At 39.7% G+C, this 14,912-nt stretch overlaps 1 protein-coding gene across 4 annotated transcripts in view; it reads right to left on the reverse strand.

Annotated features, from left to right (window-relative positions):
* The window catches only part of DAB1 (DAB adaptor protein 1), a 566,428-nt gene that overhangs the window by 110,762 nt on the left and 440,754 nt on the right, over positions 1–14,912 (reverse strand). For all 4 annotated transcript variants that reach the window (XM_054573791.1, XM_054573799.1, XM_054573809.1 and 1 more), the window contains exon 4: positions 13,301–13,399. In XM_054573791.1, coding sequence (XP_054429766.1) covers positions 13,301–13,399 — 99 coding nt within the window. The remainder of the gene's footprint in view (positions 1–13,300; positions 13,400–14,912) is intronic.

A 14,912-nucleotide genomic window follows, 5' to 3' on the forward strand; every position in this document is an offset into this window, starting at 1 on the left:
GGAAGGTGAGATTCAATACATATATGTAATCTTTACATATATATGCAATTGCATATATGCAATTTTATACAACCTATTCATCTAGAAGTTCAAGGAGCCAGGGAAGGACAGATATGGCTGGAATAAATGGGTTGTATTACTAAAAGCCACCAGCAGAGGGGATGGAGCTGCCATCTTCTTTCTTGGGGAGATAACATTGGCAGAATACAGATGCCAGTCACAATGGCCAAAGGTTCTAGGTGGGCACGGCTAGACAAGGAAGTGAATCAGAGGCTGCCTGACTTCTACGGTGAGGACCAGTGCAATTCCACAAATAGCTACTGGGAACTTACCATGTGCCAGAAGGTGGGAGATAACAAGAATGACCAAATCATGGACCCCCTGCCTTCAAATTACTTGGTCTAGCGTTTTTGTTTGTTTATTTGTTTAAAGCTCTCCTCAGCTTTCATATTTGCAAGTAAGCAGGGCATGCAGCTGTTGCCAGTCTAAAGAAAAGCTGGGAAAGGTGCAAGAAGTAGTGACTGTGAGTATATGACAGAAAAATGTGAGGGCATTAGGTTTAGCTCACTGCCTACTAAAATTAAAAAAATATTTATAATCATTAACTGTAGCAAATGATGAAAAAGTAAACCAGGAAACCACGGAAATGTTTTGTTCCGGGTGACATTCCACCATCAATGTAAGGCGCACTCACACACCTGTTTCAGGGTCTGACCAGCAGGCTGGTGGTCGGAAATAACGTGCTGGGCAGGGCGCCTCTTCCTGGGACATCTTGGCAATTCACCACACCTCTCTGAACCTCAGTGTCACTTTGTGTAAAGAAGACATAATACCTTCATTTTGCAAGATCGTTGTAAAGATTGGCTAGTTAACTACACCTCTCACACTCTAAGGGAGGACACTTAAAGAGGCTCAGTGATTTATAAACATATGAAATAAGATATATGTAAAGCAATTCCAACAAGATCTGGGACAATAGTAACTGTTTTCATTATTATTATTATCATTATTATCATTGTTGTTTTTATCATTACAGTTCAACCTGCACTTTTTGTAACTGAGTGACAATTCAAATTCAAGTCTTCTGACATCAAACCCAGACCGCTTTTTATGACACTGTGCACGTAGCACATAGGATCCATCATGTACCTTTCCCCAGACAGAAACCTCTCCCCTGACAGGTGAATTTTACCAGGCTCTCCCCTTGACCCAATCTCTCACTTGCTATGACACACATTCCTTTATTGTCCCCAGAACTATTAATGTTGCTCCACCTCAGGCTGCCCCTGAGAAATACTTGAGAGAAACACACTGGAACCTCTCAGCACTGTACCTAATTACTGTGTCACCATCTTGATACAGACCGCCCTGGTAAGGAGTGTCTCTGCAAAAATAGAGGCACCTGTTAAATAACCAAGGCAGAGTCACAGGAAATGAGTTTTAAATTAAAATTTAAAATAAATGCACGAGATAGAAAAATAATAAACAGTAGACACCCTATGAAGCAATTGTCATCTACATAAAAGCAGAGACACCCAAATGAACAGCCCTGATTTATCAAGTGTAGCGGTTTCTGGAATTTGGATGAGGATTTTCAGAAGTGTCTTTATCCATTACTCAGCTGACCCTCAAAACTACAGGAAGCTCCCAGAACACGTTAATATTTGTGATTTACAACGCACATATGTCATAGGCCTTGTTGCAAGGACATCGAAAGTACAGTGGTGAAATGCCATGATCTTGCTTGATTTTTCTCTTTTTCCAGAGCACTTGTTACTTTCGAAGGGAGTATATTAGTTATGTATGTCTATTGTTTCTCCTCTCTCCCCACATCAGAAAGCAAACTCCACAAGGTAGAGACACTCTCTTTATTCATCAATGTATGCACATCCTTGAGAATGCTCCTTGGCACATAGCAGGTACTCAAGGAATACTTGTTAAATGAATAAACTGATAAAAATATAAGAGCAGTCCTGGTCAAGTGACCTAGCTTTCTTGAGTCTCAGTCAACTAATCTGTAAGAGGGGAATCATAATATATAACTAATAGATGGATTGCAAGAATTCAATGACAAAAATATATGTGAAGCACTTAGCAAAGTGTCTGGCAGTTAGTGTTCAATAACTAATACAATCCCTCAGAGCTGAATATTTATCTTCGGGGTTTATAAAAAGTATTTCTACATCCATCCCAAAAGTCAGTCACCAAAGAGCAGATACAAAGGCCCAGAGATAAGGAACCTTCGCCAGTTTGCACTCTTCCTCCTCTTCCAGAATGCTCATCATGGGGTCGGAATGAAAATGTTAGAAGATTCCTTAATAATCATCCAGAATAGAGCCAGCAAACTATAATCTGTGGGCCAGCTACTTGGTTTTACAAATAAAGTTTTATTGGAACTCAGCCGAGCTCACTTGCTTATATACTGCCTGTGATGGCTTTCCCATTCCAAGAGCAAAATCAGACAGTTCCAAGAGACCATATGGCTCACCACATTTACTATCTGGATGTTTAAGAAAAAGCCAGTGGGACGACCCTGAGTTTCTAGACGAGGACACAAAGAACAAGCAGATGAGCTATACCCAATGTCACACTGCATATGTAGGCTCTGAAACTCTGAGACCAAGTAGCTCGCACACGCTTCCTGAGGTCCACGTAATAGCTGACAAACCCTACATCAGAGGCTGGTCTGCATGATAACAATCCCAAGGGCAGTCGGACTTTTCCCTTGGAGAGTAAATGAATGACTGCTTTCTTGCCAGAGGCCCTAACCATACCCTTGAAGGGGAAAGATACCAGAAGCAGGATTGTAAACAGCATGGGCCTAACCACCGTGCATGCTGGGGTCAGTTCGCAGCTCTGCAATTTGTTGCACATTTGGCTTTGTGCAAGGCCCTTCAACTCTCTAGGTCTCAGTTTCCTCCTCTGTTAAATGGGAATGATAATACTTTCTTAGTTGAGTTCTCAGGGGATTAAATTTAATAAGACCAAGCACGTGAAAGTATAGCACAGAAAATATTCTCTCTTTACCTCCTTAAGACCAAAATTGATAAAAAAGTGATTTATCACAGGACAGATATTGCATTTCTGAGTTTACCCCAAACCTGCTTGAAAACAGTCATGGTCTCACTTTTCAGGGTAATGAGAACATCCTTTTTCCCTGTCATGAATTATCCCCTGTCTAAATTATCTTACAGAGGCAGCTTCCTGACACTTTCAATTTTTAAAAATATGCTGGTTTTGAGCTATAAATTGATTTTCTTATTGTGATAAATTAAAATTCAATATCATCCAACAAGACACTAAACATACAGCGACCCGATTTTTCCCCTTAGATGTTCAGTCTCTTTGATATTAAAATGGATCTGGGGTTGCTGTCAGGCATGTGGGAACCTGAACATTGAAGAGAATGAACAAAGAGTTTAGACATGGGATAGAAGGAGAAGACTGTAAAGAGAAAGCAAGATAAGAAAGTGGAGGAAGGAAAGAGAACACTTCCTACTTCCTGTTTTGTGAGCATCAGAGAGTGTGTTCAAGCCAAGGCAGTTTGCATATAATTTGCTGAGAAGCCTCGGGCAGCACTTCTCCTTGAGTTGGAGGTTTCTTCCTTTGTTAATGAGTGAGTGAGTGGATGCACACTGGACCCTCCACTTCTGCTGTCCTAAGACTGGGTAACTCTGACTCATGTACAAATTCTTTCTTAATCACTACTCATGTGGCAAAATTAGCATCTTTGGTATGTGGCATCTTGGGCTCCAATATCTGCCCCAGACAATTAGCATTTCTTTAGTTGATTTCCTATTCCTTCTTTCCTTTTTCATGACATCCCTCCCTGACCGCCTTCCCTCCTTCCTTCAGTGTCCAATTAGCATCACTGGCACATGCCAGGCCCTATACAATACCTTGCAGATATAGCAATGGGTGACACAAGGTACCCTGGGAGTGTGCAGGCTGAGGGGAGTCAACTCATTATGATATGGACAATCATGTGCTATGAGAAAAGTGAGAAGAGGATGCTTTAGGAGCATGACAGAAGCTCTTCATTCTGCTGAGAAAATCTGGACCAGAGCGAGACAATATAGCATATAATATTAATGAACACCTAGAGCTTTTATTATACCAGACACTATTCTAAGTCTTAAGGGATTGAATTAAACACTCATTTAGTCTCGCACTAACCCTAAACATAGATACTTTCATTATGCCCATCTTACAGATGAGTAAAAGAGGCACAAAATCACTAAGAAACGCTTTATAACCATACAGCTGGTAGGAGTAAACCAAGGCAGTCTGGAGTTTGAATCCATGCTCCTTCCACTACATCCATTATCTGGTGTCAGTACCATACTGGTAAGGAGAGTGGGCTGTGGGTTCAGACAAATCCAACACGAATCCTGCTCAGAGGATTAAAGATGTAAGCACTTAGTTTAATGAAACACCTGGGCTTGATAAATGATAATCATTGTGCTGCGTTGCTGTTGTTATCATGTTGTCATTACTGAACCCTGAGAAATGAGGACATGTTCACTGGGTGAAAAAGGCAAAGGACATTCAAAGTGTTGGGGTCACTTTGAGCAACTCATGAAAGCTGGGCAGTGAATGGTGTTCACAGGAAACAGCAAGACAGTTTGTTTTCTGCTCCCCTGCTTTCCTCTCCTCCACTGATGATAACCCCAACCTGCTACCTACAGCTGGGCAAGGCAAGCACTGCATAGCTCTAAGGGAAAACAGTCATACTGTAGTCATCAACAACGTGTATGGTTATTGCAATAATTTCCCAACAAATGCCAATGAGTCACAAAGAAAGGAACCTTTTCTTCATTTGCACAATGGCATCTTAAAAGCCAAAGGTGACCTTGCAGTCACTGTACCTATCTCTCTGTATATCTAGTGCAGCTTCAGGACCACAGAGTACACTGAATAATAACTGAGTCTGTAATGAATATGTTTCAATCAAAAGTCTTTGGTTTGACGTTCCAGGCCTTACCATCTGGCTTTGGCCTACCTTCTCAGTAAACTTACACTGATAGCAATCACACATCCTTCTCCACAGAACCACTGACATCGCACCCTTCCCCAGGCCTGCCCTTCTCTGGGGCTTTCCCCCTGTGGAGCCCTAGTCAACACCCCCTTTACTCGGCACTGGTCCCCTTATCTACAACTTTATACCCTAACCATTTTTCAAGGTTCAGCCCTTTCTTCCTAAATCAGTCCATATTTTTTCAAATGGAAGAAATCATTTCTCCTTTGGAATTCTCATGATAATTTTATCTCTTTTTCTGATGGTATTCATTATTCTTACTATGAATTTTAGTAATTTATATACATCTTACCTCCTGTAAGTTCCTCGAAGAAAAAGTTTCAGACTGAGTCATCCCCATTCACCAAGTAAAATGGAAAATTCAGTATTATGGATATGGTACAAAACCACATTGCTTATATGTAAAATAGAGTGATGTTTTAGCCTCAGGTAATTATAAACAGGTTTTACATCTACATGAATTTCTGTTAAGACATTATAAGTCATACAGCAAAGGAAACATTTTGTTGTGTGTGACTGTCCTGTATGTTGCAGAATGTTTAGCATCCTTTGTTTCTAATGAATTCCCTCATTACCACCCTTGCCCCAAAAGATTGGAACCACCAAAAATGCCTATATAAATTTCCAAAACACTCATTGTGGGGACAGAACCAGTCAAGTAAAGAATACCTAGAGTAAAAGAAAGAAAAACAAGCTTAGGAATTATAAAATGTGAATTTGAACTCAGTTTCTGCTACACATAGTAGCCATGAGCAAGCTACTTACCCTAGCTGTACCTTAGCTGACTCACCTGTATAAGTGGAGAGGGTAATAAAAACTTCTAAAAGGTGTTTGGCTGTTAAATGAGACAAGATCCACAAAAGGCTTCTATAAACCATACAGTCCTATTCCCTGCCTAGTCATTTATATGAAAAAGGTTTATATGGAACCAAAAAACACCCCAAATAGCCACAGAAAACTTTAGGAAGAAATAAGTGGGAGGTACCATGCTTCCCAATTTCCAACTATACCACAAAGCTACAATGATCAAAATAGTATGGCACTACCATACAACCAGATACATAGATCAATGGAATAGAATAAAGAGTCCATAAATAAGTCCTCACTTAAATCCTCGATTAGGTCAGTTAATCTATGACAAAGAGGGCAAAAATACACAATAGGGTAAAGACGGTTTCTTCAATAACTTGTGATGGGGAAGTGGGGCAGATTCATGCAAAAAATGAAATTGGACCACTTTCTTATACCATACACAAAAATAAACTCAAAATGTGTTAGACTTAAATGTAAGACCTAAAACCATAATACTCCTAGAAGAAAATATAGGCAGTAAGCTCTTTGACATCAGTCTTAGCAATATCTTTTTGGACATGTCTCTTTGGGCAAGGACAACAAAAGAAACAAACAAATTGGACTACATCAAATTAAAAAGTTTTGAACAACAAAGGAAACCATCAAACAAAACAAAAAGATATTTGCAAATGAAACATCTGATAAAAAGTTAATAGCCAAAGTATATAAGGAACCCAGAAAACTTAATACCAAAAAAAAAAGTCTGACTAAAAAACAAGCAGAGAAAATGAATAGACATTTCTCCAAAGAGGTCATATAGATGGCTAACAGACATATGAAAAGATGCTCAACATCACTAATCATCAAGGAAATACAAACTAACCACAATGATATTTCACCTTACACCTGTCAGAATGGCTATCATCAAAAAATAAAAAATAACAAATGCTGGCAGGAATGTGGAGAAAAGGGGACCCTTGGGCACTGCTAATGGGAATATATATTGGTGCAGCCAATATAGACAACAGTATGGGGGGGGGTCTTCAAATAATTAAAAATAGGTGGATAGCTGCCATAAAACTCAGCAATTCCACTTCTGGATATTTACCTGAAGAAATCTAAGACACTGATTCAAAGAGACACATCACCAGTCTTGTGAGAGTCTTGTATACTGACTCCATGGCTCCCAGGATGACAGGGATGTCTGCACACCCCCAGGTCCCAGCATCCTGCTCTACATCCCCTCCATGACCCCCCTGCCTTCCTCTCTAGGACCGGTTTCCTTTCCTCTTCTGCTGCTGTTCTCCCTGGATCATACTCAAAACATCCAGTTAGAGCTGAAGGGAGAAGAGTCCTCTTTTTGATGAGACACAGATAAGGTGACATCTGGTTTTCATTGAAGAATAAATTATTAAATCAGACCTAAATTTTAAGTGCAGCCACTGCATTTAAGACACCATTATCCCTCTATCACGATGGACAATATTCAATCCTGGGCCACTTTCCACCTCTCCCCTGCTATGTATGCCCTGTGTATTCTGTGTACATTTGCCAATTCTCAAGCATTGAGTCTATTTTTTGTGCAGTATCACTGAGCATCTACTATGTGGAAGTCATCATGCTAACTAGATAGATTACACAAAGATACAGCCTGTTCATCTGTGTGTTTATAGAGGGGCTCAGTGAATAGTTCCTCAAGGGAAGATTTTTCTCTTGTAGACAGTTGTGTATCTAGACATACAGCTTTCTCTTCCCTGCTTTGCTCATCCAGTCCTCTTCAACTCACTCCTCCTCTGCCAAATCAGTGAGCCCTTTTCTGTAAAAACCTTCCTGAATATTCCAGGAAAAGCCTAGTCTCGATGCTCTGAGTCCTGACAACTCCATTCACACCTGTGTCTTAGCAGCTGTCAGTTCACTTTGTGTCTCTGGTTTCACCACCAGGCTGTGATGACTTCAGGAGCAAGGACCATGCATTATAGATCTTCGACTCCCTAGAAAACAGAGCATCACATGGCACAGAACAGGCACCCAACATGCTGTCGCTTAACCAAGTACAGATTCTACTGCCAACATTCTGTCCAGAAGACAGTCCCAGTTGTAACTCTCCTCCTTTTACCTTCACTCAGGAAAGCTCATCAGAATGACAGTGAATAATGGTGACAATAACACAGGGTTATTATTGAATCTGTTCTACTATACAGAGTCCAGCACAAATAATGCCCCTTTTTATTACAAAATCTTTTATTACAAAATCATAATATGTCATTCTGTAACATGACAATATCACACTCAAGCACACCATATGACATTTTAGGTGAAATGTTCAAATTAAAACTATAAATTATTACACCCATATTATTACCCTACCAACCACACTCAAGCAAATCTTACTTCTGCCAGACCCTGTATATGAAGGGAAATCATTTATAAAATTTGCTATAGCTATGGTTTGAATATTTATGCCCCCCCCATTCATATGTTGAAATTCTAACTCTCAAGGTGATAGTATTAAGGGGTGGGGCCTTTGGGGATGATTAGGTCATGAGGGTGGAGCCCTCATGAATGGAATAAGAGCCCTTGGAAGAGAGCCCGTGGAAAGCATCCTGACCTTTCTACCACAGCAAAAAGGTGCCAGCCATGACAAGACACTGAATTTGGTGGGGCCACGGTCTTTGACTTCCCAGCCTTCAGGACTATGAGAAATAAACACTTGTTGTTTATAAGCCACCTAGTTTATGGTATTTCTGTTAAGGCAGGTATGTTATTATTAGTAATATCTTGATAGCATCAAGGATTCTGGCCCTAACTACCTGTGTCTGAATCTCAGCTCTGCCACTTAGTAGCTGTGTGACTTAAATTATTTGGCCTTCAGTTTTCTCATCTGTAAAATGGTGAGAATACCACTTACATGTCACTGAATTGTTATAACGTACATAGAATAGTGAACGTAAGAGTGCCAAATTGGTGATGGCCAAATCAAGTAAACAAGCAAAATTCACATGTGATTGCGCAACAAGATATTTCATCATCTTGAAAATCTGATGCAAACCACTGTTCTCTATCCTGAGAGACAGACTTATCTTTAGAGTCATACACTATTTATGATTTTTATGGCATAAAATTACAATAATTCTATAGAATAAAACTGTAAATGGGGAGGTAAGCAAGCTCAACAATTTGCCTGGAAAGACACAGGATTTGGAGTTAGAAGATCTATTCTGACTCTACAGCCAAGTCAGGGACACTTCCAGAACCTGTTTCCTTATCTGCAAAATAAACATGTTATCACTTTTGCCTTGGTGTCCACTAGTCTGATTTGATGACCTATTAATATATTGATATGAAACCATTCCTGATTTGCTACTGCTCCTGCTATTACTAATAACAATGAATTTACATGACATTCTCTGCATTTGCAATGATTCCTTTGACATACTACCAATACCTTAGTATCTGCAATTATGAACAGCTTTCAATATTGACTTATTCCCTGCAACATGCAGATAATAAGACAAAATTTACTCATATGAGGATTAGGATCAAGAACCCTTTGAAATTCAAGACAAGGTGTAAATTGCTGCAAAGGGTCTCTTTAATTGGAATCAAAACATTTTTGACAGCTTTTGGATTTTAAAATTCTAGCTATTGTCACGTTCTGCAAATGTTTCTTTTCTTAGTTAAAAAAAAAGTGCAGTCAAGCTTGAGCAGACATACTTTAGACATGATAAACAACTAAAATTAGTCATTCCAAATGACAACGACCCAGTTTTCCATTTCTTTGATATTTAGGACAGAGTGCTTCGCTTAGACTCTAATTTTGCACAATTCAGTTGGTCCCCTGCTGGGCAATGACAAAAGTTTAGAAAACTGTTCCTGCTCATAATCTCCCATGAAGATTTTGAAAACTTCCATTTATCTGAAGATAAAGCATATTTATAGGAATAACTTTAAGGGAGACACAGAATTTTAAACTAGTCTCAGTTATCACCTTAGCTGTGGCTTTGTTCAGCACCTCATTTCCACTTGACTGTCTTCCACAGTTTCCCTATCATATATGGTTATCACCTGAACACTCCCAGCAATGGTCAACTCACTTGTACAGAAGGTGGTTCACCTAACTGTTCAACAGTTCTGACTGGTAGAAAACTTTTCTTATTTATAAACTGAAACTACTTCCTAGAAACTTCTATTGCCTGGTCTTGGTTCTATTCCCTGAGTTACACAGAGCAAGTCCCCACCTTCTTCTACACAACTTTTTGGAGAGATGAACACTATTCCCTTGGGGTGCCCTGCCCCCTATTGTCTCTACTTCAGGCTTAAATGTGTCTAGTTCGCTCTGCCAGTTTTCCCCAGATTTGTGTTCAAAAAGGCATACTGAAGAGAAAGGTTGCAGAAGCTGGTGCTACAGAGGCCTGACGTTAATCAAACAGAACCGGCGTAGACTAAGCCAGACAGAAAACATTCAGCTTTGCCTTCATCCTGGTTCTCCACCAGGGATCTAACATTTTTTCCACAAAGCTATATAGCTTTAGGCTGAAATGATGATTTCACTGTTGTCCTCTCTTTGTGTCCATGTAAAGAATCAAAACTAGTATTACAAGATTTGATGGTATCTTTCTTTGGGGTCAGCTTAGATACCCTTGACTGAGGATTTAGATAAAGGTAAAGAATATAAACTACCTGTCCTCATTAGTTAAAATTGGGTGATTAGGACTTTCATTATCTGGGCACAGCCTATTTGATGGTCCCTTACATGATGGAACAGCAAAGCCCCAAAATATGTCCCCCACATGAGATAAAGCATCTGATGCTCTGCCTCACTCCTGTCTCTTCAGTTAGGCCGGTTGTCATGGTGATTGGCAGGTGCGGAATGGGGAGAAAGTAGAGATTATGACGTAAAATTGGGACATATGAATTGGTTAGGCTTGATCCATATTACATGGCCCCCTCATAAAGGATGCTAAGGAATCCACATCCTCCAAGTTTCTGCAGGCCCAAAGCTCTCTGCCTTCTGGGTGTTATCGAGGACCCTAAGAAGCCACGTGTGTGTTGAGAAGTCTTGGCTCAACATAGTTTGCTGTTCCTCCAACTGCCCTGGTCCCCCTACCAGAATACTCTTTGATTTGCCTATATCCTTTTTAAAATGTGTGGTTCAAAACTGAGCACAGTTCTCCAAACTATAGTCTTCCCAAGAAAAGGAAAACCATACTTCCCTAAGGCAGGAGAGGCTTACACTAGCTTCCTAATCTTGCAGCATTCAAGCTCCTTTACTACAGGTGTTCATTTCTTCATTCTGAACTCCCTCCTACCAAGGCATCGCCAGGTAGGCAGACCTACCTTTCTCTCCGTATAGAAGTCAATTGCATTGATTGTTGACTCAGGCCAACTAGCAGCTAAATCCCAGCTCTGCCTCCAACATGCTGGGTGAGCTTGGGAAAGTCCCTTACCCTGAGAGATAACAGGCACTACAGTTAAGTGTAAAGACTCGTGAGCTGGACTGCCTGGGTTCTAATCTAGTCTCTACCGCCACTTACTTTCACAAGTTAATAAACATTTCTCTCCTCGATATCTTCAACTATAAAATGGAGGGGTAACACTATATACTTCATAGGGTTGTTGTGAGGATTAAGTGGGTTAGTACTTACAAAAGATTTACAACAATGCCTGGAACACATTATGTGCTTGATGAAGTAGCTATTATTATTACTATCTCATAGAGTTGTTGTGAGAATAAAACTGAATAATGTATGTAAAGTGATTAATACGTATGTAAAGTAACCTAGTACATAGTATGCACCCAATAAATTGAAGTTATTACCAGCTGTTTTTTATTGTGGTAAAATATAGATAACATAAAATTGACCATATAGATAACCTAAAATTGCCTGGCACATATTATGTGCTTGATGAAATAGTGATTATTATTATTATTATCTCATAGGATGGTTGTGAGGATAAAACTGAATAATGTATGTAATGTGACTGAATTACGTATGTAAAGTGACCTAGTACATAGTATGTACTCAATAAATTGAAGTTATTACCAGCTGTTTTTTATTGTGGTAAAATATAGATAACATAAAATTGACCACTTTAACCATTTTTTAAGTGGTTTAGAGGCAGAAAGTACACTCATGGTGTTGTGCAACCATCACAGCCATCCATCCAGCACCGTTGCCTTCTTTCCAAACTTAAACTCCGTACCTGTCCAACACTAACTCTTCATCACCCCCTGCCCTGAGGCCCTGGTGACCACCATTTTACTATCTGTCTCTTTGAATTTGACTCCTATAGATAACTTATGTAAGTGGAATCCTACAGAATTTTCTTTTTGTCATCAGCTCATTTCACTTTGAATAATGACCTCAAGGTTTATCCATGTTGTAGCACGTGCAGAACTTCCCTCCTTTTATTGCTGAATACTATTCCATGCCTGTATATACCACATGTGACTTCTCCGTTCATCCATGGAAGGGCGCTTAGGTAGCTTCCACCTTTTGGCCACTGCGAGTGACGCTGTGATGAAGATGGGTGTCCATATATTGTCCTATTACTAGTTGTTCAGGAGAAATTTTTCTTCAAGAAAACCTATTTTTACTGTTAAATGATCACCCTACTATCCATATTTTATCCTAATATGGGTTAGAACAAAGGGGAGAAAATAATTATACAGAATGACTAAGGTTAATTAACTTGGCCAGTAGCATTGTTTACACAGTGCTTGATAAATTACCTTGTGAAGTTCAAAGGAGGTAATACATGTGGAGGTGAATAAATAAGTAAAAGGGCAAATATGTCCATTTGACTCTCATTCTCTTGATAAAACAGATCATAGAATATTTTTCCTGTTTTTCCCTCGCCATCAGATGAGCAGGACCAACAACGTGAGGCAAGCCCCAGGATGAACCTGGGAGCGGATCGCCTCTGGGAGGTCGATGAAAACACAGACCGCTTCTTTGGTTCGTTCAACAAACATATCAGCCCTTACATTTCCTGGTCATGCGGTGACCAATTTTTTTTTGAAAGACAGAAAACTCTATTTTTTCTTTTTGATTAAAGCAACTACCAGGTTCCACAGGTTCAACACAAGAGAGTCTGGATGCTTTGACTGAGTCAAAAGAGCTCCATGCGTTTCCCTCTAGGACGTGTGTCATTAAAGCTGCCAACACAGAGAAATCTAACTTAGACTGTCACATTACCCACCGCTCTTCAAAACTCATCAATCTCCCATTCAATTACCAGGACTGTGTAACACTTTTATCACAATTACACTGTAAGTCACACTGCAGTCACACTGTGGCCAAGTCAGGGAAGAGCCTCCCTTTGATGGACGATTGCAGTTGATCAAGTTTGTCAGTTGCTTTATGCGTTTTTATGCTTGTTTGATATTCCTGCCCAGTGATAGAGGCTTCTAAGGGCACATCTGTCAATGGATTCCATTTCACAATGCCATGTGATTCTTTTACTTACCCCTGTCTTCTCATCAAAGATTTTGATTCCTCCAAAGGAGATGGTTAAAAAGATTTTCTGTTTGTGTTCTCCTTTGGAACGAGCGCCAGCAACAACGCCCTATTGAAAGGAAAGACACCGTTTTTACTTTGTGTTTTCATTTGAAAATGCCCTACGGTCCCAAAGGCATGTCAGATACCATCAATGGATGCCACCAATCACGCACACTCCTTTCTCTCTGCTCCTTCCCGGTTTCCCTACTTGATGTGCTTGCATTCCCTTGATGTTTTAGGGGAATACTTAACCTTGCTGTTCTAACACTGTATAAATAGGCGTCTGAGCACCGATTCATTTGGCTAACCATGATTTGTGGAATGCCTACTTTGTGCCTAGATACTCGGCTCAGAATTTGAGATCCCGAGATAAATACAATATGGTCCTCTTATCAATATCTTTGCTGGGTTTTGCATTGCATACGGTTTTAATCTTTTCAGTAAAGGTGAGTCATGGGATATATTCCTAAATGTGATTTTATTTTTACGTTTTTGGCAAAAGTTCTTCTATGAATCCATTTAGAGATTAAAGAAAATAAAAATTATTACCAGACTGCATGTCTACATTTTTGTTTGGAAAAATATGATCATCATAGTTTCTGCCTATGGTTTATAGTATTTACTCAAAGACTTTTTGTATTTTCCCCTACTTTTTTTCCCCCCTATCATTCTTGGGCTTTCAAAGAAAGTACTTATCAAAAGTATTCCGTTTACCAATACATCTGTTTCCACACTTTTCCAAACTTTTTATAAACTGAAGGTATGGTATGTATACAAGTCAATCAAAAGGTAAACATCACAAAAAGTATGGGTTTCTTACTTCTACAACTCAGAGATAAGGCCATGCCAAGGGATTTACACTCAAAGGCTGTTGCTGACTCTGCATTAGGTGTTTTGAGGCTTCCAGCCTCTTCCTCACTATTAGTCTCCGCAAAGGGCTTAATAAAATGGAAAGATTAAGCCCAGCTCAGCACAATTATGGCTTCGGGCTTTTAGGTATAATAAAGCCTAAAATAGCCCTGGCTGGTGTAGCTCAGTGGATTGAGTGCCGGCCTATAAAACAAAGGTTGCTGGTTCTATTTCCAGTCAGGGCACATGGGCTGGGTTGCAGGCCAGGTCCCCAGTAGGGGGCACGAGAAGCAAACACACATTGATGTTTCTCTCCCTCTCTTTCTCCTCCCTTCCCTCTGTCTAAAAATAAATAAATAAAATGTTTAAAAAAATTTAAAATAATACTGATTTCATATTTCCATGAGATAAAGGTCATTTGTACTGTTCTCAGATTAGCATGTACTCAATATCAGTCTCTGAGAATGACTGGTGTTAGAGAGCAATAGATACGACCAGAAGGCACAGGAAGGGACTTTCATTCTCTTGAGGTTGTTTGCTTTTCTTCACTTTGAGTACTGAAAACACTCTGTGGAATGAGAACATCTGGATTATACACCAAACTCTCTGCGATCTTGGACAAATTACTTAACTCTCAATTCCAGTTCTCTAAGTGTAAATACTTTTTCTTGCATGGTTGAGAGAATTAAATAAAATTTTATTTAAAGTACCTAGCACAATGTCTGGTACAC

The sequence above is a fragment of the Pteronotus mesoamericanus genome, unplaced genomic scaffold, assembly GCF_021234165.1.
Source record: "Pteronotus mesoamericanus isolate MK-2021 breed Mesoamerican mustached bat unplaced genomic scaffold, CSHL_Meso_final contig_105, whole genome shotgun sequence".
NCBI classification, from domain to species: domain Eukaryota; kingdom Metazoa; phylum Chordata; class Mammalia; order Chiroptera; family Mormoopidae; genus Pteronotus; species Pteronotus mesoamericanus.